This window comes from Antennarius striatus, chromosome 1 (genome assembly GCF_040054535.1).
Source record: "Antennarius striatus isolate MH-2024 chromosome 1, ASM4005453v1, whole genome shotgun sequence".
Taxonomy (NCBI): Eukaryota; Metazoa; Chordata; class Actinopteri; order Lophiiformes; family Antennariidae; genus Antennarius; species Antennarius striatus.
In genome coordinates, this window is record NC_090776.1 from 6,588,198 (window position 1) to 6,610,337 (window position 22,140).

At 43.3% G+C, this 22,140-nt stretch overlaps 1 protein-coding gene across 4 annotated transcripts in view; it reads left to right on the forward strand.

Moving 5' to 3' along the window:
* Positions 1–22,140, forward strand: part of adamts18 (ADAM metallopeptidase with thrombospondin type 1 motif, 18) — a 149,408-nt gene that overhangs the window by 105,404 nt on the left and 21,864 nt on the right. For all 4 annotated transcript variants that reach the window (XM_068311285.1, XM_068311293.1, XM_068311301.1 and 1 more), the window contains 4 exons: positions 2,066–2,189; positions 2,545–2,789; positions 21,242–21,362; positions 21,820–21,946. In XM_068311285.1, the coding sequence (XP_068167386.1) occupies positions 2,066–2,189; positions 2,545–2,789; positions 21,242–21,362; positions 21,820–21,946 (617 nt within the window). The remainder of the gene's footprint in view (positions 1–2,065; positions 2,190–2,544; positions 2,790–21,241; positions 21,363–21,819; positions 21,947–22,140) is intronic.

The following is a 22,140-nucleotide window of genomic DNA, read 5'->3' on the forward strand; positions in this document are numbered from 1 at the left end:
TACTGAACTGAAACCGAAGGTCTCCTGAAACTTTTTCATAGTTCTAAGAAGCCCTGTTTTTAATGGATCTGCACCAGTAGAACTGGGATTGTACACTTCAGAACACACTTTAGGACCTTATATAGCTCCTACATTAAAACAAACAATCTCCCAATCTGAGTTTATTCTGACTCAAATGTATATTGTGGTTTGTCGACACACTTTATATATACAGCGATCCTTCGTTACTCGTGGTTAATGCGTTCCAGGAACCACCCGCAAAAACATAATTCCGCGATATAGCGACAAACTATTTTATTATTTACAGTAATTTAAACATTTATAAACCATCCCCATGCTGATAATAAACCACCTTCTATCTGTATTACCTTTTCCCAAAGTCTATAGCAGCACACTTCCGTGAGACACAAAAGTGTGTCTCACACTGGAAACTACGGACTGATAGAACATGAGAAGGAGCTTAAGACAGATGTTGAAGGAGGCCAGCCTCCTCAGGAAGTACATCCTGCTCTGCCCCTTCTTGTACACACAGTCCAAGTTGAGTGACTAGTCCAGTCTGCTGTCTAACTGCACTCCCAGGTATTTATAGTTTCTTACCACCTCCACCTCACTGCCCTTGATAATCACTGGCTGTGGAGAGGGCGGTGCCTGCTGGAAATCTAGCACCATCTCGTTCGTCTTGGAGACATTGAGCTGGAGCTGGTTCTGTTGGCACCACTCCACGAAGTCAGCCACCTGCTTCTTACCCATAGCCAGGATGGTATAAAATTCATCAACAGCCATGACCCGCAAAACGTAAAACCGGTTGTAGACGAGACGATTAGGGTCATCTCATCTCCAAGTAAATGATATTGATATTTAGATGTCTGAGGAAGAATGTCATTGCATTAGCAGTTCACTAACTAACTTTTGTGGTTACCTATCTGTGTCAGGTCTTGATGAGTTCAGATGTCCACTTTGTTGAAGTATTAAGAAAACTAATGTGTTAAACAAAGATGTATACAAAAGGCAAGATTGTTTAATTCACTCACTGAAACATTTATGCTGATTATCGGATGAAAAATGTGGTTATTTTTATATTGTACAGTCTCAAAACTTGACACATCTTGTTGGCAAATATTTCACAACCTTTTTTAGACACACATTAAAAACAAGCACTGAGGTATGAACCTCAGTCACGTATACAGCCTTGGTTGCCATAGCAACGGCCAGTTAGTTTTTGTTGCTATAGTGTTTTGTTAAAATGCTTGAAGTCACTAAAAAGGTTCAGATGAGTGACCATCAACTAAAAAGTATAGTTTTGAGTGGTTTGTAACTGCCCCACCTACCCTGAAAAAAGCCACACAAGTGGAAAAAGTCAAAAAAATTAAGAAATCTACCCATACCAATTGCTTCACAAATCAGCTGAATTACAGTGCACCCTCGCGCAGCTTCACCTCATCACGGATTTTTGGTAGGCAGTCACGTGATACTGTACATGCGTTCTATTGGCTGATGTGTGCTCGGTTCTATGCATCTCGGACTTACGTGAGACACAAAAGTGCTTTAAACAGTCTATCAGAGTGTGGGAAAAGTTAATACAGATAGAAGGTCGTTTAATTTCTTGAAAAAAGAAAGGAATGGCTGCCATGGAAAGTTGAACAGGTACATTCACTTTTTGTTTCACTTCCAAATAGATTTAGATAACCAGATTTGAAGATGTAATGTTTTACTTATCAAAAACAGTCAAGGACTGAGGTGTCTTGTACTTGAGGTGTACTTGAGGTGTCTTGTAGGATCCATGACAGCACAAGGGTGCAGAATGCTTTTATTTTGGACAAGTAAAATCAGATCTTTTTTCCTGGTATGTATTTTCTTCATCATAAGTCTTGTTAACTGCTCCAGTCAGTCATGTGTTAAACACCTGACATAGTAATGAAGTGACATTAGTGACGGAGAATCTCCCTAACTTTGGAAGACATGAGTAGGCCTGCCTTCAAAAAACAGAGCTCATAACTAACAGCATTCTAAAATCCTCCTAATGTGTGTACCGTTCACCTTGAGGTGTGTTTTTGTGCGGTTGCAGGCAGTAGGCTGTGACCAGGAATTGGGCTCCAAGGCCTGCTTTGATGCCTGTGGTGTCTGCAAGGGAGACAACTCCACTTGCAAGTTCTTCAAGGGCCAATACACCCTTCAGCACAGAGCTAATGGTAAGCCTGTGTTTGTCTTTCATTGTGTAGTGTGCTTCTATGTTAAAGACAACGTTGACACAAAAATGAAAATTCTGTTATTATCAAAGCCAATGCTGTAAAATGACTCCATCCAACTTGCAAAGGATAAGTCAAGTCTTTGAGTTTTGTTGTGCAATATTGCTAGTTTACAGAAACACACAAAAATGTGAATAGCATCTTTTCAGAACAGTTTGGCACCTCTGGACAAGAAGTCAGCATGATCTTCACAAGAACAGATACTTAAAGCTGAACACATAACTGTGTAAACCAGGGATACTAAAAATTAAAGACCATAATGAACATGATTTTTATTCTTTCTGTCATTTTTTCAAAGAATATTACTCCCTGGTAAAAGTCCCAGCTGGGGCTCGAAGCATTCTCATTCAAGAAATAGAGGTCTCCGCCAGCTACCTTGCAGTCCGCTCCATGAAGAAGAGGTACTACCTGACCGGGAACTGGACTGTGGACTGGCCAGGAAAGTTCTTTTTCGGTGGGACAGTTTTCAACTATCAGCGCTCTTTCAGCACGCCAGAGAGCCTGTATGCTGCTGGACCTACGAATGAGACGCTGGTGTTTGAAGTAAGCCACAACTGCTGGTTGACGTCCGTTAGTGCAATTGACAGAGACAGGGCAGAGACAAGGTGACTTGCCTCTTTCCTTCATATATGGGTACTAATAGACTAAGATTGAAAAAGAAGGTTGTGCAATAGGAAGAACAGGGGTGTTTGTATCTTATGCAGAACTTCTGATTTGTGTTTGGTTATGTTATTTTGTGGCGATGGGTAGGTTTGTATGGAAGCTCTTATATGTTTGATCATCTAGAGCTTTAGCAACAACAGCAGCAGTATGGTTTCATGCCAAAAAAGAGTACTATAGATGCAGTATTTGCTTTGAGGATTTTCATAAAGAAGTACAGTGAAGGCCAGAGGGAGCTGCATTGTGTTTTTGTAGATCTGGAGAAAGCTTATGACAGGGTAACCATAGAGGAACTGTGGTATCGTATGAGGAAGTATGGAGTGGCACAGAAGTATGTTAGAGCGGTGCAGGACATGTTATGAGGACTGTAAGACAGTGGTGAGGTGTGCTGTAGGTGTGACAGAGGAGTTCAAGGTGAAGGTGGGACTGCATTAGGGATAAGCTCTGAGCCCCTTCTTGTTCGCTATGGTGACGGACAGGCTGACAGATGAGGTTAGACAGGAATTCCCATGGACGATGACGTTTACAGATGACACTGTGATCTGTAGTGAGATTAGGGAACAGGTGGAAGAGAAGCTAGAGAGGTAGAGGTTGGTCCTGGAAAGGAGAGGAACGAAAGTTAGCCGCAGTAAGACAGAGTACATGTGTGTGAATGAGAAGGGGTCAAGTGGAAGAGTGAGGTTACAGGGAGAAGAGATCAAGAAAGTGGAGGACTTTAATTACTTAGGGTCAACGGTCAAGAGGTGAAGAAGCGTGTACAGGCAGGATGGAACAGGTGGAGAAAAGTGTCAGGTGTGATGTGTGACAGAAGAGTTTCAGCTAAAATGAAAGGAAAGATGCACAAAACTGTGGTGAGACATGAGTACATCAGAGGGACAGCACATGTTAGAGGTTTTGGGGATAAAGTCAGAGAGGCCAGACTGAGATAGTTTGGACATGTCCGTAGGAGAGATAGTAATTATATTGGCAGAAGGATGCTGAGTTTTGAATTGCCAGGCAGGAGTCCTAGAGGAAGACCAAAGACGAGGTTTACGGATGTAGTGAAAGAGGACATGAAGGTAGTTGGTGTGAGAGAAGAGGATGCAGAAGACAGGGTTAGATGGAGTCAACTTCAGCGACCCCTGAACGGAAAAGCCGAAACGAAAGAAGAAGTCTTGTGTCAAATTAGATCCTGTCACAGTCTACTGACAAGAAATAACACTCAACATGTGATACACAGTGTGTGGGTGTGTGTGTGTGTGGGGGGGGGGTGTTTTTGTTGCTGCCTCCTTCACACTATTTTCAAGTCTCAGAAACCCCTCGCCTTTCCATTACATAGACAGGATGGTTGCTATTAAAAGTGACAAGAACTTTTGGAGCACTTTGAGTGTGTCTTCCTGGTACCCATTACATGTAAACACTTATCCATTCTTTCATCCTTTTGAGGATGAGGTTATTGTACTTCCTTCCGACATCAATAAAATGATAAACGAATGAGACAGACATTGGTTAAGGGAATATGTGGTACAACTGGTGTCATGTTACCCATGACAGTGATAGCAAAACAGTTGATGCCAGAGGAAAACAAAAGATGTTATGGCACATGCATAAGATAGAAAGTCTTATATGAGCTATGGTGGGCAGTCATGGCCAGCAAGGCCTTCTCTGCTGGCGTAAAATTAACAGAAATCATGATAATATTTATGATAAAATTTTATTATATTTTAATGTCCATCCATCCATCCATCTTCAACCGCTTATTTGGGACAGGGTCGCGGGGGCAACAGACTCAGCAGGGATGCCAATACTTTCCTCTCCTTAAACACCTCTTCCAGTTCCTCTGCGGGGATCTCAAGGCGTTCCCAGGCCAACCGAGAGACATAAGCCATCCAGCGTGTCCTAGGTCTTCCCCGAGGTTTCCTCCCAGTAGGACATGCCCGGAACACAACCCCAGGGGGCATCATGAACAGATGCCCGAGCCACTGCAGCTGGCTTCACTTGAGGTGGAGGAGTAGCGGCTCTACTCCGAGCTCCTCCCTGGTGTCTCAATTCCTCACCCTATCTCTGAGGGTTCAAGCCAGCCACTCTACGGAGGAAACTCATTTCAGCCGCTTGTATCTGGAATCATGTCCTTTTGGTCATGACCCAAAGCTCATGACCATAGGTGACAGTAGGAACGCAGATTGACCGGTAAATCAAGAGATTCGTCTTACGACTCAGCTCTTGATGTATTTTCCTTAAGATAAAATAAACACACACACACACATACACACACACACACACACACACACACACACACACACACACACACACACACACACACACACACACACACACACACACACACACACACACACACACACACACACACTCATACTCACATTGGGATATAATATGTGTTCTATTTTTAAGTTAGAGAAGTTTTGTTCAATCAGAATTTAGCTAGCTTGTGTTGCCAAGTTCAACCTGGCAGGTTTAATGAAATCAGTCCAGGACCTTCAGAATCAACAATACAGGAGTCCGTGCACCAAGTGAACAGGCACATATAGTTGATATAGAGTCGTGAGTTGGCGACTCTAAGGCCTTCTAGCTGTGTTTCACTTCAACCTGACATGTACATGTCAGGTGATTGGATACTCACTCTGACAAGGAGGCGGTATGCATACGCTATGCAAGTGATTGCAAATTTGAAGAGAAGCTAGCTCTTGTGAGACGAGGTGATCCGTTCCCTGAAGTAGCTCATTTGTTCTAGCTAAGGATATGTTCTTGGAGAAAGAAAAGTGATTGGATTTGAGTTTAAATAAGACGTTTGAATAGCTGCTTTGATGAGTAAAAGCATTTTATTTATTTAATTTTTAATATTTAATGTTCTTAATGTTCAAAATAAAATGACAAATATACTAAAAATGAAACGTGTGTAGATAATGTAGTGCACTTGCGCAGCTGTGTGACATTAGTTTAAATACACAAAGAGACTTGTTTCATTATATCACCGTCACTGTTGGGAAATAATCCTTGTTATACATGATTTCTGTATATTGTTTTTCCAGCTGTGGTGTCATAAATGGTGGTCATTTCAGTGTGTAAATGGCACAGCCGATTTTGTTCTTGACGTAGTTGTGTGACGTCTATAAAAGGCCGGGGGGTTCTTCTGTGTGAGTGACAATAAAAGGAGTAGGCTGACACCTCTCCAGAATTGCCGGTTTTTGTCCCATTTGAGAGAAGTTATAAATACCTCAGTCCTCAAACACTACATTGGTAGCAAGGGTGGGAGCGCTTACAGTATTATGAGATGTAGTTTTGCAATTTTGACTAAGAAGAACATCACTGAAGGCCTAGGTGTGAAATGCACAGTGGCCCGCCAACAGCTATACCGGGTGTCAGCAACCCGCTGCTCCGGAGTCGCATGCGGCTCTTTAGTGCCTCCGTTGCGGCTCCCTGGAGATTAATCACAAAATAAAAAAATAATATTTGAAAGAAAATAATAGACAGATATTCTACTCATAGTTTAACATCTTTGCAAACAGAACTTATTGTTGTAAATTCCCTACGTTTTGTTACATTATTGACATTATTGTGCACCTTTTAGGACAGCTCAGATGCACCGTGGGGTCCTGGACGATCTTTTCGTGTATGTGCCGCGAGTTAGCAATAGAGCGAGTTACCGATATGATTTACGGAGGCTGTTTTCCTGTACAAAACCGAATCCTTCACGAAGTATGGTTCTGTATAGCTGCTAGTTACTGATTAAATGCCAGAAATCTGAACTGTTCCCTGTGTGGCGCCAGCTCTCTGACCGGAATTTCCGCTGTGGATAAGGTGTTTACAAAACATAAAGCACATTTAAGGTTGCCGACCCCTGGGCTATACCATATTTTACCCCAAGTTTGTAATCACTGGTGTGTGAAAAACCAGAGCTTTGACCCGTCCCAACGCACTAGAATGTGTTCTCACAAGGACAGACATGTCTTTGTGAGAGCAAAACTAATATTCAACAAGTGGCTGGTGCTCATGACCCTATAGGTTTAAGTGGTGGGATGTTCTTACCACATGGCCTTGTAAGGGAAAGCATATATTTTCCCTTGAACTCTGAACTCAAGCCTTGAAAACAGAAGTAGAGACAACATCAAGAGTACCCCCCCCCCCCATTATAGGTGAAGTGTTCGTCATGTAAAAGTGAATTTCCCTGCAGTCCCTTGGGCTATTGAAATACTGCAGGTTAAAGCAGGAATGATTGGCTTGTAAATCTAGGAAACTGGCCATTTATTTCGCAGTCAGGAAATGTTTAAGTGTTTAGGCATTTAAAAATATGCAGTTCTGTTTGTGGGTAATTAAGGGGCTGCTGTGTTGTTGGCATTTGAAGAGATTGTTTTGTTTTGTTTTCTTCTATGAATTAATATGTCTGTTTAGCAATCGTTTTGCTGGGCCAGGGCCATGTTAAAAACCTACATTTTAATACTGGGCCATTATCAGGCTAATACAGTAAATATCTATGTATGGATGTGGCATGGTGGTGCGGTGGGTAACGCTGCCGTCACACAGAATGGTGGTTCTGGGTTCAAGTCCCATTCTGTGTGGAGTTGGCATGTTCTCCCCTTATCGACATGGGTTCTTTCCAGGTTCTCCAGCTTTGTCCCACCTCCAAAAACATGTGCTTCAGGTTAATTGGCCGGTCCCAAATTTGACCGTAGTCCATACTTAGCCGGATCTTTTTCAAAATGCATTGTCTACGTCTCTGTGTGGCTACGCGGTGCATTGGCTTTGCGTCCGGAGTTTCCCCTGCCCTCAGACAGATGGGGTAGGCTCCAGCTCCCCCCTGACCCCCGACAGTGGATAAAGTGGTAACAGAAAACAGATGGATGGATGGATGGATCTATGTTTCGTGAATCTTTTTTTTAATTATTATTATTTCTTTGCTCCATGTCAGTGTGAGCATCCCACTATGCTGGATCTTTGTCACTATGGTCCCTTTATAAACTGCTCACAAAAATTAAAGGAACACTTTTTTAGTTGGGCCTGACATCAAATCAATTAAACCTGTCTGATAATTTTCTGGTTGTTTAAGCAGCTGAAGGCATCGTTAAACACTATGAGCCATATTGGTGTTCATGGAATTAACAACAGGTGCACTACAGTAGCAACAATTAGAAAACCCTCAAAACAGGACTGATTTTACATGTGGAGGTCATCTCAAGTTTCTCCCTCTTGATCTTTTTTGGCTGGTTTTCCACTCGTGCTGGTTTTGGCTGGAGTAATTATCTCTGCTGGCAGTATGAGGCAATTCCTTAACCCTACAGAAGTTGCACAGGTGTCCAACTTCTCCAGGATGGCACATCCACATGTGCTGCAGCAAGAAGGTTTAATGTGTCTCCCAGCACAATCTCCAGAGCATGGAGGAGATTTCAGGAGACTGGTGGTTATTCTTGGAGAGCTGGACAGGGCCTTAGAAGGTCTTCAACCCATCAGCAGGACCGACACCTAATCCTTTGTGCAAGGCAGAACAGGCTGAGCACTGCTCTTGCCCTACAGAATGACCTCCAGAGGGCCACTGGTGTGAATATCTCTACCCAAACAATCAGGAACAGACTTCATGAAAGTGACCTGAGGGCCCGATGTCCTGTAGTGGGCCCTGTGCTCACTGCCCAGCACCGTTAGCTCGACTGGCATTTGCTCAAGAACACCAGAATTGGCAATTCTGCCACTGGTGCAGAATTGCCAATTGCCAAGGTGAACCTGCTTTCGTCTGAGCAGGTTCACCCTGAGCACCTGTGATATATGTGAAAGAGTCTGGAGAAGACATGGGGAATGTTATGCTGCCTGCATCGTCATTCAACATGACAGGTTTAGTGGTGGGTCGAACACTAAACCTAATGCAAGACAATGCCCAGCCTTATGTGGGAAGGGTATGCAGGCAGTACCTGGAGGATGAAGGCAATAAAACAATTGAATGGCCTTCACGATCCCCTGACTTAAACCCAATACAACATCTGTGGGACATTATGTTTAAGTCCATTAGGCACCGCCAGGTTGCTCCTCAGACTGTACAACAGCTAAGGGATGCCCTCACACAGATCTGGGAGGAAATTCCACAAGACACCATCCGTTGTCTCATTACGAGCATGCCACGACGTTGTTTAGAGAGAGTAGAGAGAGTAGAGTAGGACTTTATTCATCCCTTCAGGAGGGTCCATCAGGGAAATTAGTTTCTCCGTCACATTACACACAGCACAGTATGTACACAGAAAGAAAAGACACACAGAAAGTAATGCCAACACCAAATAGAAAGAATAATAAATAGTTACCCACCAGACAGAGAGAATAAAAAATAATAAATAACCCATTAAATAAAGGAATATACCAATACAAATATCTAAATGGACTTAAATTGGTTTAGGAATAAAGGGCATGAATAAATAAACCTGGATAGGCATGGACTGAGTAATATATTGTATTAGTGTGTATATTGTTTACAATGTTTGGTGCACTGTTTCTGTCATCCCTCCGCTCTTGTGTGAACCCCCTTTTTCTTCATCTCCCCCAGAGAGGAGTTGAGCAGTTTAATGGCTCGGGGGATGAAGGGGTTCTTCAGTCTATTAGTCCTGCATGTTGGGAGGCACAGCCTCTGGCTTCTCAGGCTTCTCAGGCTCCTCTGGTTGTTGATAATGGTGAGCAGAGGGTGGCTGACATTGTCCATGATGTCCAGCAGTTTGTCTAAGGTTCTCTTCTCTGCCACCGTTGCCAAAGGGTCCAGCTTCATCCCGACTACTGAACTGGCCCGCCTGATCAGCTTTTCCAGCCTAGAGAGATCCAACTTTGTCACACTCCCTCCCCAACACACCACAGCTTAAGACAGGACGCTGGCGACCACAGACTGGTAGAACATCCAAAGGAGCTTCCTGCAGATGTTGAATGCCCTCGGCCTCCTTAGAAAGTACATCCTGCTCTGTACTTTCTTGTACAGCTGCCTTGTGTTGCTGGTCCAGTCTAGCTTGTTGTCCAGCCACAGCCCAAGATATTTATATGTCTGCACAATCTCCACCTCCTCTGTTCCTATCAGAACTGGTCTAGGTTGGGGTCTGCCCCTCCTGAAATCGATGGCCAGCTCTTTAGTTTTGGAGGTGTTGAGCTGCAGACTGTTGCTGTGACACCAGTCAACAAAGTCCTTCACCAGGCATCTATACTCCTCCTCCTCATTGTCCCTGATACAGCCCATGATGGCTGTGTCATCTGCGAACTTCTGGATGTGACACAGTTCTCTGTTGTAGCAGAAGTCCGCCGTGTACAGCGAGAGGAGGATTGGAGACAAGATAGTCCCCTATGGAGCACCAATGCAGCTGACCACAGTATCAGACGTGGCGTCCTTTAGCCTGATGAACTGTGGTCTGTTGGTGAGGTAGTCGTTGATCCAAGCAACCAGGCCGGGTTCCACTCGCATTTTTAAGAGTTTGTCCTGTAGGATGCAGGCCTGGATGGTGTTAAAGGCACTTGAAAAATCCAGAAAAAGGATCCTCACAGTGCCGCTTTCCCTGTCCAGATGCGAGTCGGCTCGGTGTAGCATGTGGAGGATGGCGTCCTCTACACCAACCTTTTCCCAGTATGCAAACTGTAAGGAGTCCCCGGCATGTTTCACCTGAGGCCTGAGGAGATTGAGGAAGAGCCGCTCCAGAGTCTTCATCAGATATGATGTGAGCGCCACCGGTCGGAAGTCGTTCAGCTCGCTGGGCCGGTTCTTTTTAGGAACTGGAACGATGCACGACGTCTTCCAGAGGGTGGGCACCTTCCTGAGATGCAGGCTCAGGTTGAAGACCAGTTATAGCGGCTCCCCAAGTTCAGCGGCGCAGATCTTGAGTAGACGGGGATTCACCCCATCCGGTCCTGCTGCCTTTCGGGGCCAAAGCTTCCTGAGTTCTCCTCTCACCTGGTCTGCCGTGAAGCAGGGCGGGGGCAGTGGTGGTGGTGGTGGTGGGAGCTGGGGGATGGAGGAAGGGTGTCTGAGATGAGGGGGAGGGCTTGCAGTTGAGGGAGTTCAGGGAGTGGGGGGGTGAGGTGGTCGGAGCTGGGGGGTGGAGGGAGGGTGTCTGAGACGAGGGGGAGGGCTTGCACGTGAGGGACTGGGGGGTTGAGGGGAGGAGGGAGCTAGGATTGGTCGAGGTGGGCTTGAGGGAGGTAGGATGGGGGGTGGGATGGGGGAGAGAGAAGCACTGTGGGGAATGGGGCTTGAGGGATACTGCTCCGCTACTGCAGTGGGGGGGCCGGGGGGGTTGGTAGGCGTGTTGGAGAATGAGGGACTGGGGGAAATGGGGGGGGGACTCCCCTGTAACTGCAGATGGGTAGGAGCTTCCTGGGGAGGTTAGATGGGGGGAGGGGGCGGCTGGAGGTAAGGGTATGTGGCGAGGGAGTGGGTAGGGCGTTTTGCTTCTGTGGAGGGGGTGGGGAGGCCATGGGATGGGGGTGAGGCTGGTGAGCTGCTGCTGAGGTTGTGAGGGTGGAGGGTGAAAGCGGGTGTTGCGGGGGGGCCTGGTTGAACCTATTGAAAAAGTCATTCAGGTCGTTGGCCCACTGCACCCCTCCCTCCTCTGTCCTGGTACTGGCTTTGTGACCAGTGATGTTTTTAACACCTTCCCAGACGTCCCTCATCCTGTTGGTGCTTAGCTGCTGCTCCACCTTCCTCCTGTATGCATCCTTGGCCTCCTTCATCCAGTGTTTGACCTCCCTCTGTGCTTTTCTCATCTCCTCCTTCTTGTTTGTCCTGAAAGCGTTCTTTTTCTTGTTGAGGACATCTTTGACATCCTGTGTTATCCACGGCTTGTTATTTGGATAACACCGAACTGTCTTGGGGGGGGCGACCACATCTACACAGAAGTTTAAATAGTCTGTGAGACAGTGGGTCATCCCACCGATGTCCTCTCCATGTCCACCCAGCAGTACGTCCCAGTCTGTGGTGTTATAGCAGTCTCTGAGAGCCTCATCTGCTTCAGGAGTCCATCTCCTGATGGTACATGTAGAGAATGCCTGTCTCCGGACCAGGGGGGTGTACTGGGTCTGGTCGTACACCAGTTTGTGGTCTGACTTGCCCAGTGGAGGCAGGGCGGTGACTCTGTACGCCTCTTTGACATTGGTGTACAGTAGGTCGATCGTCCTGTTCTTCCTTGTGTGGCAGTGAACAACCTGGTGGAAAGTAGCCAGGCCAGTGTCCAGGGTGGCATGATTAAAGTCTCCAGATATTTTAATGAAGGCTTCAGGATGTTTGGTCTGCAGCCGTGCAACGACACTGGTGATCTTGTCGCATGCAGCGGCTGCATTGGCCGATGGAGGGATGTAAACACAGAGGGAGATCACGTGACTGAACCCCCGGGGTAAATAGTATGGCCATATGCTAACAGCCAGCAGCTCCAAATTAGGGCAACATACAACTGTCTTCACTGACACATGGCCGGGGTTACATCAGCGGTTCGTTGGTGTAGATGATGAGTCCCCCACCTTTGCTTTTCCCACGTGCCTTCGTGTCTCTGTCCGCTCTCACGGCAGTGAAACCTCGCAGTTCTATGTTAGCATCCGGCATAGCGTCGGTTAGCCATGTCTCCATAAGCATGAGCATGCTGCACTCCCGGTAGATCCGCTGGCTCTCTAGAGCGGCCAGCTCATCGATCTTGTTTGACAGGAAGTTGACATGGCCCATGCATACAAGCTCATGGGGGCCACACAAGATACTGTAAGTTTTTGAAAAAAAATGGACTAGCCTGCCACATCTTCATTTCACCTTGATTTTAGGGTGTCTACACAAATGAGCCCTATATAGGCTGAAAACTTTTATTTCCATTAAAAGACTTGGCATCCTTTTGTTCCTAAGACATTGTCCTGTCATTACTTGTATAGATAGGCCCAGACTCACCACAAACCATAAATAACTGGAATCAATCAGTATTTAATGTCATTTTTTAGTGCATTTATCAATAAAGGCCTGAATACACTGTAATTCTCCCGAAAGAAGTAGAACTGTATATTCTTCTATATTTGTGAATGGTGTGCAATATACTTTTTAGAAGATGTAGGATGAACCACTGGAAATGTTTAAAGTGTGCTCACTTTTAAAATCTTTTTGTTTTCATAACTGAGTTACAATTATGCTAGTTTGCTTAGAGTCGATCTCCTGTCTTTGCCACTTTGGTGCTGAACACTTACAAGCAGTCAACCAAAACAAAAGTTATGGCAATCCTTAATATTATTGTTGTCCTCTTGCTCCTCCTCCTCCTGTCCTGCTCCTTCTATCATCTTCCTCCTGTGGCCCATTCATAAATCTGTCTATCAGAGCACTCAGCAGTACTATGGTGCTGATCTGCAGATGACACGCGCATAATCCCTGTAAGTGTGCCCTGTACTAACTAAAAGGAAAATAGGTCAATAGACAGTGAAAGAAAGTGAAAGAGAGGAGGGAGTGAGATTAAAAGATTAAGGATTCTGCAATCAAATGAGTTGGATGTAAGAAGCTAAGGTCAGGGCACTGAGACTTTAATTGCAAATAAAACAGTCAAATGAGTATTTTTTTAACTGCTGATCTGCATCTGTTTCACGCATTTTAACTAACTGGCAATGTCACAGAAACATTGAGTCTATGAAGAGAAAATAATATATGCTCCAAACACTCTCAGGCCCCCGCTCAGTTTCAAACACTAAAAGAAAAAACAAATTTTCATTGGGGCAGCAGTGGCTCAGTTGGTAGAGCAGGTCAATGTAGGATTGGCTGATTGAATCCTGCTCCCCCAGCCATCTGTTGTTGTGTCCTTGGGTAAGACACTTTACTCATTGCTTCCAGTGAGGGACTCCCTGGTGTATGAATGTTCCAGTGGTAGTTGGAGAGACTATTGGTGTGAATTGGCTGCCACATTTCCATCCATCTGCCCCATGGCATGTAGTTTGACATGTAGTTTGACATGTAGAATGACACTCCCCATTCATACTAAGTATGAATGGGGAGTGAATGAATAATGGAAGCACTTACAACATTCACAAAAATGTGCTATGTAAATTAAATTCATTATTATTAAATGTTGAGGAATCTGAGCATAAACTGTGACAAGGTGTTAACATCTGTGCAGCTGTTCAGTTAGTAAGGGGGAAAAGAAAGGAGGTAGCTAACAACAGAAACAGACTTAACATACGGCTGAAGTCTTAGGCTCTGTCCACACGCAGCCAGATCTTTTTGAAAATGCATCTTTTTTCCTCCGGTTAGGTCTACACATCAATACATATATCCGGGACGAAAACTGAGGTTTTTGAAAACGCTGGCCAAAGTGAAGTTTTTTGAAAACATTGGGTATGCATTGTCGTTTGGACGTTGTAACCAAAGTTTTTTTTCTGTCCCGGTGCATCTCCCTTAACGACGTTAAAACCGTGTTGGCGGCAACAATTGTTCAGTCATTTTTAGTCATCCTGTTGTTGAAGCCCAAGTGCTGCTGCTGCACACTGAGCACAAACGAAGGTCGGGTATTTTGGGTCGCACTGCCGGCTGGTAGGACATCTCTGTGATGGAGGTCGTCCTCCAGGAGGTATGGCGTAATTTTTCATATGTCCCTTTCCTCACACCTGTCGTTAACAGAGTTGTTCTGCTAATAAACCTGTTGATCAACACACTTATGTGGTTACGTGTGGACAGACATTTTTTAAAAAAAACAATGTTGTGTGCATGCAAAAAAAAATTTCTATGCGGAGTGAAAAAAGATGCATTTTCAAAGATACAGCTATGTGTGGACAGGGCCTTAGTTGATGCCATTCTGGTGGTGTGGAGAGGCAAGATCATGCCAGTCCTGGGCCCTCATGTGAGACTGGTATCTGTGCCACCAGAAACCAATTCATCATCATGCCATATGACTTGATGAGTGCTGTGGTGGTTGGGTTGGAGAGCGGCATTACTAGGAAATGTGTATGGTAGTACTTAACAAAGTAGTAAAACAAGTAGATATGTGATACCTCAGTCACAATGAACATTGTGGAAGTTCCACTTATGACATTGCCTGTGTTAAGAATATCCATTTCATTTTATGAACCAACTGTTGCGAGTGTAACCTATGCCAAGCCAAATAAAATCAATGAGATCAGCATTCTACCTTATCCTGATGTGAAACCAATGAAATCAGGGAGATGTAACTTTTGATAGTTAAACCAATGAGGCTATGATTCCTGTCCAATGTTGAGTTCAAATGTGTTTTATCAGAATAAACCCCTTGATATCACAACAACATACATGCTGGTATTGAAGAGAAAAATGACAGAGAAATAGGGTTCTGCTGGCTACAAAAAGGTATAGAGGTAGTCCTTAAGATGTAAACATCCAACTTACGAACTTTCATCGATACGAACAACTGCGTGCCACCATGTCCGACTACTGCTTTTCCCCTTTCTGCCGCAATCCCCGCCAAGCAGCACATCTGCATTCGCACATCTCCAACACTCATTTCCCCCATCTTGTTCTTGTAAGCGTCGTTGTGAGCATCTCAGTGCATGAGGCTTTATACCTTAGATCACTTACCATTTGCCATGTCTTATTAAGCAAGGGCTAGTGCTAGTGGTTTGCCAAAAGCACAAGACAAGTGTTGATGGTGTAGTGGTAAAGAAATGTGACGATCTCTTCGATGACAACTCTGCCTCTCACTGACAATGACTGTTCCTTCCTCCTCTTCCCACGCTCTAAAGCAGTGGTCCTCAATCTTTTTTGCATTTTTTAACATCATTTTATGATACTGGTCATATCATAAAATGAAACGACCAGTATCATAAAAGTAGACAGACAGGCAGAGACAGACATAAATTTTTTCACTCAGAATATTTAGGGTGGAAAAAAGACTTTTTCTACTCTAAATATTCACACAGGTGTATATTTATCCTACAGGCCCAACCCCCCCCCCCCCCACACACACACACACACACACATACACACAAGCACATAGGGCAGCTCTCATGTAGGGCGTATCATGAGAAACTTGTAAGGGGACTGTGCCACTTTGGTGGACTGAACTACTACTGCCCCTTACAAATAATGTAAGTTATGTATTATTTCTGTGTGGTCCGGTACCAATAGACCCAATATTAGACCTGTACCGGTCCAAGATCACATTACGGTACTACAGTATTTTATTTCATTTATGTGTTGTTTGTATGTCCTGTAATTGTGTCTTGTAGGTGGTAATAGTATTCTTAATTAGACTAATAATGATATTTAAAGATTTAAAATGGTGATTATAGATTAAAGTTTACAATTTAGTTTACGAACAATCACTCACAACCAATTGTGTCTGAGGGCTGACGACAACCTATACTTGAATTGAAAGGCAAACTTATAGTAGCTCTGAAATTCACCACACCACACCCATTACGGCCCATTCAGTTCCCAGAAAAACATGTCTTAGAACCTTAGACTGCATTTTTAGTGAAACTGTAGTGTATTGTATTGTATTGTATTGTATTGTAGTTATATATGTTAAATTTTAAAGGTCCCATATTGTTGTCATTTTAATGAATTTCACACAGCTCGCAGACGTCCATCTACACTGTATTTGAAATATACAGTGAAGATGTACGATTAATCAGTTTGCCCCAAACTGATTAATGGTCCTGAATTTCAGCTGTCTAAAGGTCATTAAAATGAGCTGTACTGAGAACAGGCTGTTTCTTGCCTTTTGTTTTACGTAACAAAAGGAACTAATTCTGATCAGCAATTTGAGCACTGTTTCATGGGTTTGTGCGCTCTATGGTCAGTGCAAGACCCATTTGCTTACTTCATTTTAAGAGTTGGTTCTCTCTCTCTGTCACACACACACACACACACACACACACACACACACACACACACACACACACACACACACACACACACACACACACACACACGCACACAAGCAGCCTGCAGACATGCAAGTAATGGGGAGGTGGAAAGGCAGCCACCTCTTTCATGGTGGCCCCAATGAGCATGGTACCGTGCTGGCGAGGTGAACTGGTATCTCCCACTACCAGTTCGCATTTTGAATGACCCCATCATGACCCCTTTGACTTAAATTTGCATTAAAACCTTTTAAAACCACTCATACACATTTAAGATTCAGTTCGATTATTAAAGGACTAGTCTTATGGATTTGATTTGATCTTTAAAATCATGTTTATTCATAAAAGTCAAATTACAATGTAACCCAGTGACAATAAAGGGTTACAAATAGAGAGCGCCGATAAGCCAATCATTATATTTTATTGGTTAGGTTCCGCCTACGAGTGGACATGATTGACAGATCAATCTGTGTGATGGGATGAGAGAGATGTGACGTGCTCATGACAAGCGGAGAACAAATTGATGCAGCTTTGAAAAACTTTCAAACTTAATTTTGCAAGTTTTTCAATAAACGTGCAAGATATTTGAACACTTTAGAAGACACCATGAGTTGGGAAGTCACTGTGACTTGCTACAATATATCTCGGTAAGCTAGCAACAAGTTTTAACGTGCTAATTGTGTGTGCGATGCTACGCAATTTATTGTACGAGTTTAACTATTGAACAACTTGGTTAGAATACATTTTAAAGTCCTGTTTGTAACAGAAAACCAAACAGGTCAGGTCTTAAGGATAGAGTGAGGACCACTTTGGGATCCAGTTCTATTGATGGCGAGCCTCCCAGCATGATTTGACCTGGACTAAATGGATTCATCAAGTACTCCATGAGGGGTAGGGTGGTGCCAGTCGTCTGGACTTTCACCCACAAGTGAAAAGAGTGCCCTCTGTTCAGAAACTGTTAAAACATTTAAGAATCTACAGAAAGTAGATCTAAAACTGATCACCAACGAAAAGAAGATTTATTATTTGAAGGGCCCAATTTTGTTTTGTTAATATGTATTTTAATATGTAATTTTCCTGTTGTTAATTTCTATTTGTCTTAGTAAAAAGAAACTGCACAATGTATGTGGTCTGTGTACCTTCATGTATGGTTATTACAGTTCACTCCCTCAGCTCCTTACGAACCTGGATTATAGGTGTATTCACTAGAAGTGGGTTACAACAAGATAGTCACGCTGGCACAAAATCCAAAAGAGTAAGCAAGATCTTATTCCACGATTTTCAGTTGGATTGTATAGTTGCAGCATTCTTTTTAAAGTATGTACCCTTGTTTTAGAAACAATTGATACAAAACTTCACCTTCCATTTTATGTGCTGTAATCCAGAAGTCCTGAGATCCCGGACCGAATAGAAAAAAGATGCTGTTTACCAAACAAACCCTACTCTGATCTAAATGGACCCCTTGTCTGAGCAACATATACAAGCATCAAACATGTGCATCCACTAACAATGAGATGAACCGTCTCTGCATACTTTGTACATATAAAGTTTACCTGCTACAAAGAAACAGGAAGCTGTGAAGCTGCAGATGCAATGACCTCATGTCATATCTAACATGACAGTATTATATTTTGGGTGCATACTGAGGTATGCAGTGCCAGTGACCTTAACCCAATACAAGTTCATCTGAAACTCATGCACCTTTGTAAGATAAAGCATATGCTAATGTACTCAGATGTCAGCCTAAAGAGTGTTAAGCAATCTGATTTTCTCTGCATCTGGGAGATTTGGATATGAGCTCAATTAATTGTTGGTTTGGGGTTGTTTTCCTGTTTTAAAGTAGGTCTTCATCATCTTCATCTGTTCAAGGGAACTCTAATATGTCCTGGTTGGAATTTTTGTGGACAAAGTAATATCAAGTGACTTCCTGAGTAGATTTTTTTTACAGTGCTCAGTGTGAGACAGACAGTGTGAGATAGACAGATGGATCGGTGCAGCTTCCGCAGTTATGTGGTCGCTGTACAGATCTGTCGTGGTGAAGAAGGAGCTGAGTCGTAAGACGAATCTCTCGATTTACTGGTCAGTCTATGTTCCTACTCTCACCTATGGTCATGAGCTTTGGGTCATGACTGAAAGGACAACATCCCAGATACAAGCGGCTGAAATGAGTTTCCTCCATAAGAGTAGCTGGGCACACCATTAAATATATAGGGAGGAGCTCAGAGTACAGCCGCTGCTTGAGCGGAGCCAGCTGCGGTGGCTCGGGCATCTGTTGCTGATGCCTCCTGGATGCATTCCTGGGGAGCTTTTCTGGGCATGTCCTACCAGAAGGACACTTCGGGGAAGACATAGGACATGCTGGAGGGGCTATGTCTCTCAACTGGCCTGGGAACTTCTCGGGATCCCCCCAGAGGAACTGGAAGAGGTGTCTGGGAGGAGGGAAGTGTGGGCATCCCTCCTGACACTGTTGTCCTCGCGACCTGGCCCGGTTATGCGGTTGAAGATGGATGGTTGGATGGATGGAAGGATGGAGAGATGGATGGATGGATGTCCACTTCTCCATGTCCATTATTTTACTCCAATCAGGACCATACACGTGGAACAGTTAACATAAAGCATAAAATGATTGGTTCAGTTAGTGAAATCATCCCATGGAGGTTTAATATGGATCCAACCCAGGAGGTGCTTAACTCCCTAAATTGGATTGTTAATGTTAGATTCCTTGTGCTGAAGGATAAAACCCAAAGAAAATAAGTCTGTCATTTTTTCATTCATAGATAGATTTTAGTTTGTCAGGTATTGGAATTAAGTCCAACCCAACTTGAATGGATCCAAGGTGGACTGTACAAGAGACACAACTCTTGAAAATGATCCATTATTGTGTTTTGAAGTGGTCAAAAATGACATATCATGAGCTGACCATGTAAATTAATCTCTAAAAAATGTTTTCACTCTGCCAGTGAAACCTCATTAGTCTACTTAAATAATACCTTGAAACTTATCCTGTAATGTAAAATGACCATATAATGTTGTGGTCAGCCAGGTTTAACTGCACAGGGAACAAAGTGCTATGTAATGTTTCTGAATCCCTGTCGTTTAGAGTGTGTGTGTGTGTGTGGGGGGGGGGGTAGTGAATTGAAATTAATGTAAATGTCTTGACATAAACTGTTCAACTATGTGCTACAGTATTGGTATATTAGGACAGTGAACCAAGTTGTGAAATTATGTTGTAATCATTTTTGTGAACCTTGTAGTTAAGATTCTGCTGTTTCAAGGCAAATCCTACATTTAGAGCAAAGTTCAAACTGTTCATTCCATTTAAAGTGCTTTAGTTTGAGGACTGTTTCGCTTTTAATCTTGCAGGTGTTTAAATGATGAGTAAGACAGAAGGCCATTTGTAAGACCAGCACCCAAATCAGTCAGACAGTCAACTTGAATAATTTTAAACACTTTAGTTGTAGTCTGATAACACAAAGTCAAGATTTGTTTATCACAAAATTATAATTATGTTTTGTTAACAATAATGTTCTAGTCCTGATGGGATTCTTTTCATTAAGACAGGTTTTGGTACATTCCAGAAAGCGGTATTGTCAGCAAAACCTATTTACTTGTGAAAGTAAATAAGTAAATACAGTAGTACCTTGAGATATGAATTTAATTTGTTCTGTGACTGAGCTTGTAAGTCAATCCACTCATATCTCAAACATTTTTCCCCATTTAAAATAACCAAAATATTTTTAATCCATTCCAACCTTGTACATAACTCTTCTAAATGATAAAAAATGCCACATTTTTTTATCAACCTGTAGACATGTATACTTTAATTGTGCATATATAGTTCTGTCTCAGATGATGCTGTACCCGTCCGCCAACTAGCAGTGCTGTCCTATAGCACAATTCTTAACTTGCATTTCCACTCTTATCTTAAAAAAAAGAAAGGATAGGGCAGTGGCTTGTATGTCAAAAAACTTGTCACTCGTTTGTAAAAGTACTCTTGTAAACTGAATGCTCCTTTTTAACATGGAGCAATGCTCAAGAGTACCTCAGCAGTGCTCAAGAGGTGAACTGACACCTCCCACTGCCAGCTCACACTCCAGATGTTTTGGCCCACACAGGTCTTGAACCAGCGATTGAGCCCCCTTTTACAATTTTTATCAGTTTTGTTTTCTTTCTTTTTTTTTACTGAAAAGTCTCTCTTTTCTATAGTTCTACTGTATTTGTGATGAAAATGATCATTTTTAAAACTATGCATCTGTAGTTTCCCTATCAGTTCAACTCACTTGATTGGTTGAATTAGCAGCCACCATGTTAGTGATCTTACCCTCAGTCTGTTAAATGCATCAGAAAGGTGACTTGGTGATTTGCATTCACATCATGCATCAATAATGAAAACAATAAAAGAATGTGAGCCCTGTCAACATAACTGAAGTTACTTACTCACTGGAATAAAAAAGGACAAAGGAAGAAAAACTCAAACTACACAAACTACATTCTTACATTTTACACTTTTCTGACATTCTGCGTTTCTCACCTTCTCACAGATCCTTCTGCAAGGGAAGAACCCAGGTGTCGTCTGGGAGTATGCACTTCCTCGAATCGAAAGGAAACCTGATTACAACTGGGGTGTGATGCGCTCTGATTGCTCTGCTCCTTGTGCTGGAGGTGACTGTTATCTTTGTATGAAGACATGGACATGAGTTGACCATTCTATCACCCATCCAATGAAATGCAACTCTAATCATAACTTTGCATATTCAAACAGAACTGTAAAAGTCTATATGGAGTTCTCCACATGTTGAAGCAGTTTGCTTCGGGGTGGGGCCAGAGAGGCAGGCCTATGACAGAGATTATGAAGTGATAATGACAATGCTTAACAACTGTAGACATTGCATGCCTTACGGACATCATTAGCTACAATTCTACCATTGCCAAGAACATCAAAGTCACTTTCATGTCTTGCTAATGAATACAGTTAGTTACCACAACCATTCTTAGCCAGCAATACTACAGTGAGTTGTTGAACTACTTTCATTTCTATTTGAATTACATTGCGCCCTTACAGTAGCTCCTCTCCCCTTAACTCCTGGTCTCTCTTTCACTCTTTCCATTTTTCCATCAGGTCGCATTTCAACCAAGGCCATATGTCTGCAGGACCAGAAGGTTCAGGTCAACTCTACAATGTGTAATCCTCACACCCGACCAGCGCTGGGCTCCCAGCTCTGCAACACACATCCCTGCCCTGGATAGTAAGTGGAGCTGCTGCCTTTCTGTGTGTGTGTGTGTGGTTCAGGGCATGTCTTTGTGTACAGTCAGCTGTGGGATATGTGGCATGTGTCTTTATGTTGCCAAATTTTCAGGAAACTTACTCAGTGTTTCCTGTGTTTTATTATAGACACACAGACACAGACACACACACTGGTTGAGCAGCTTAAAGGTTACC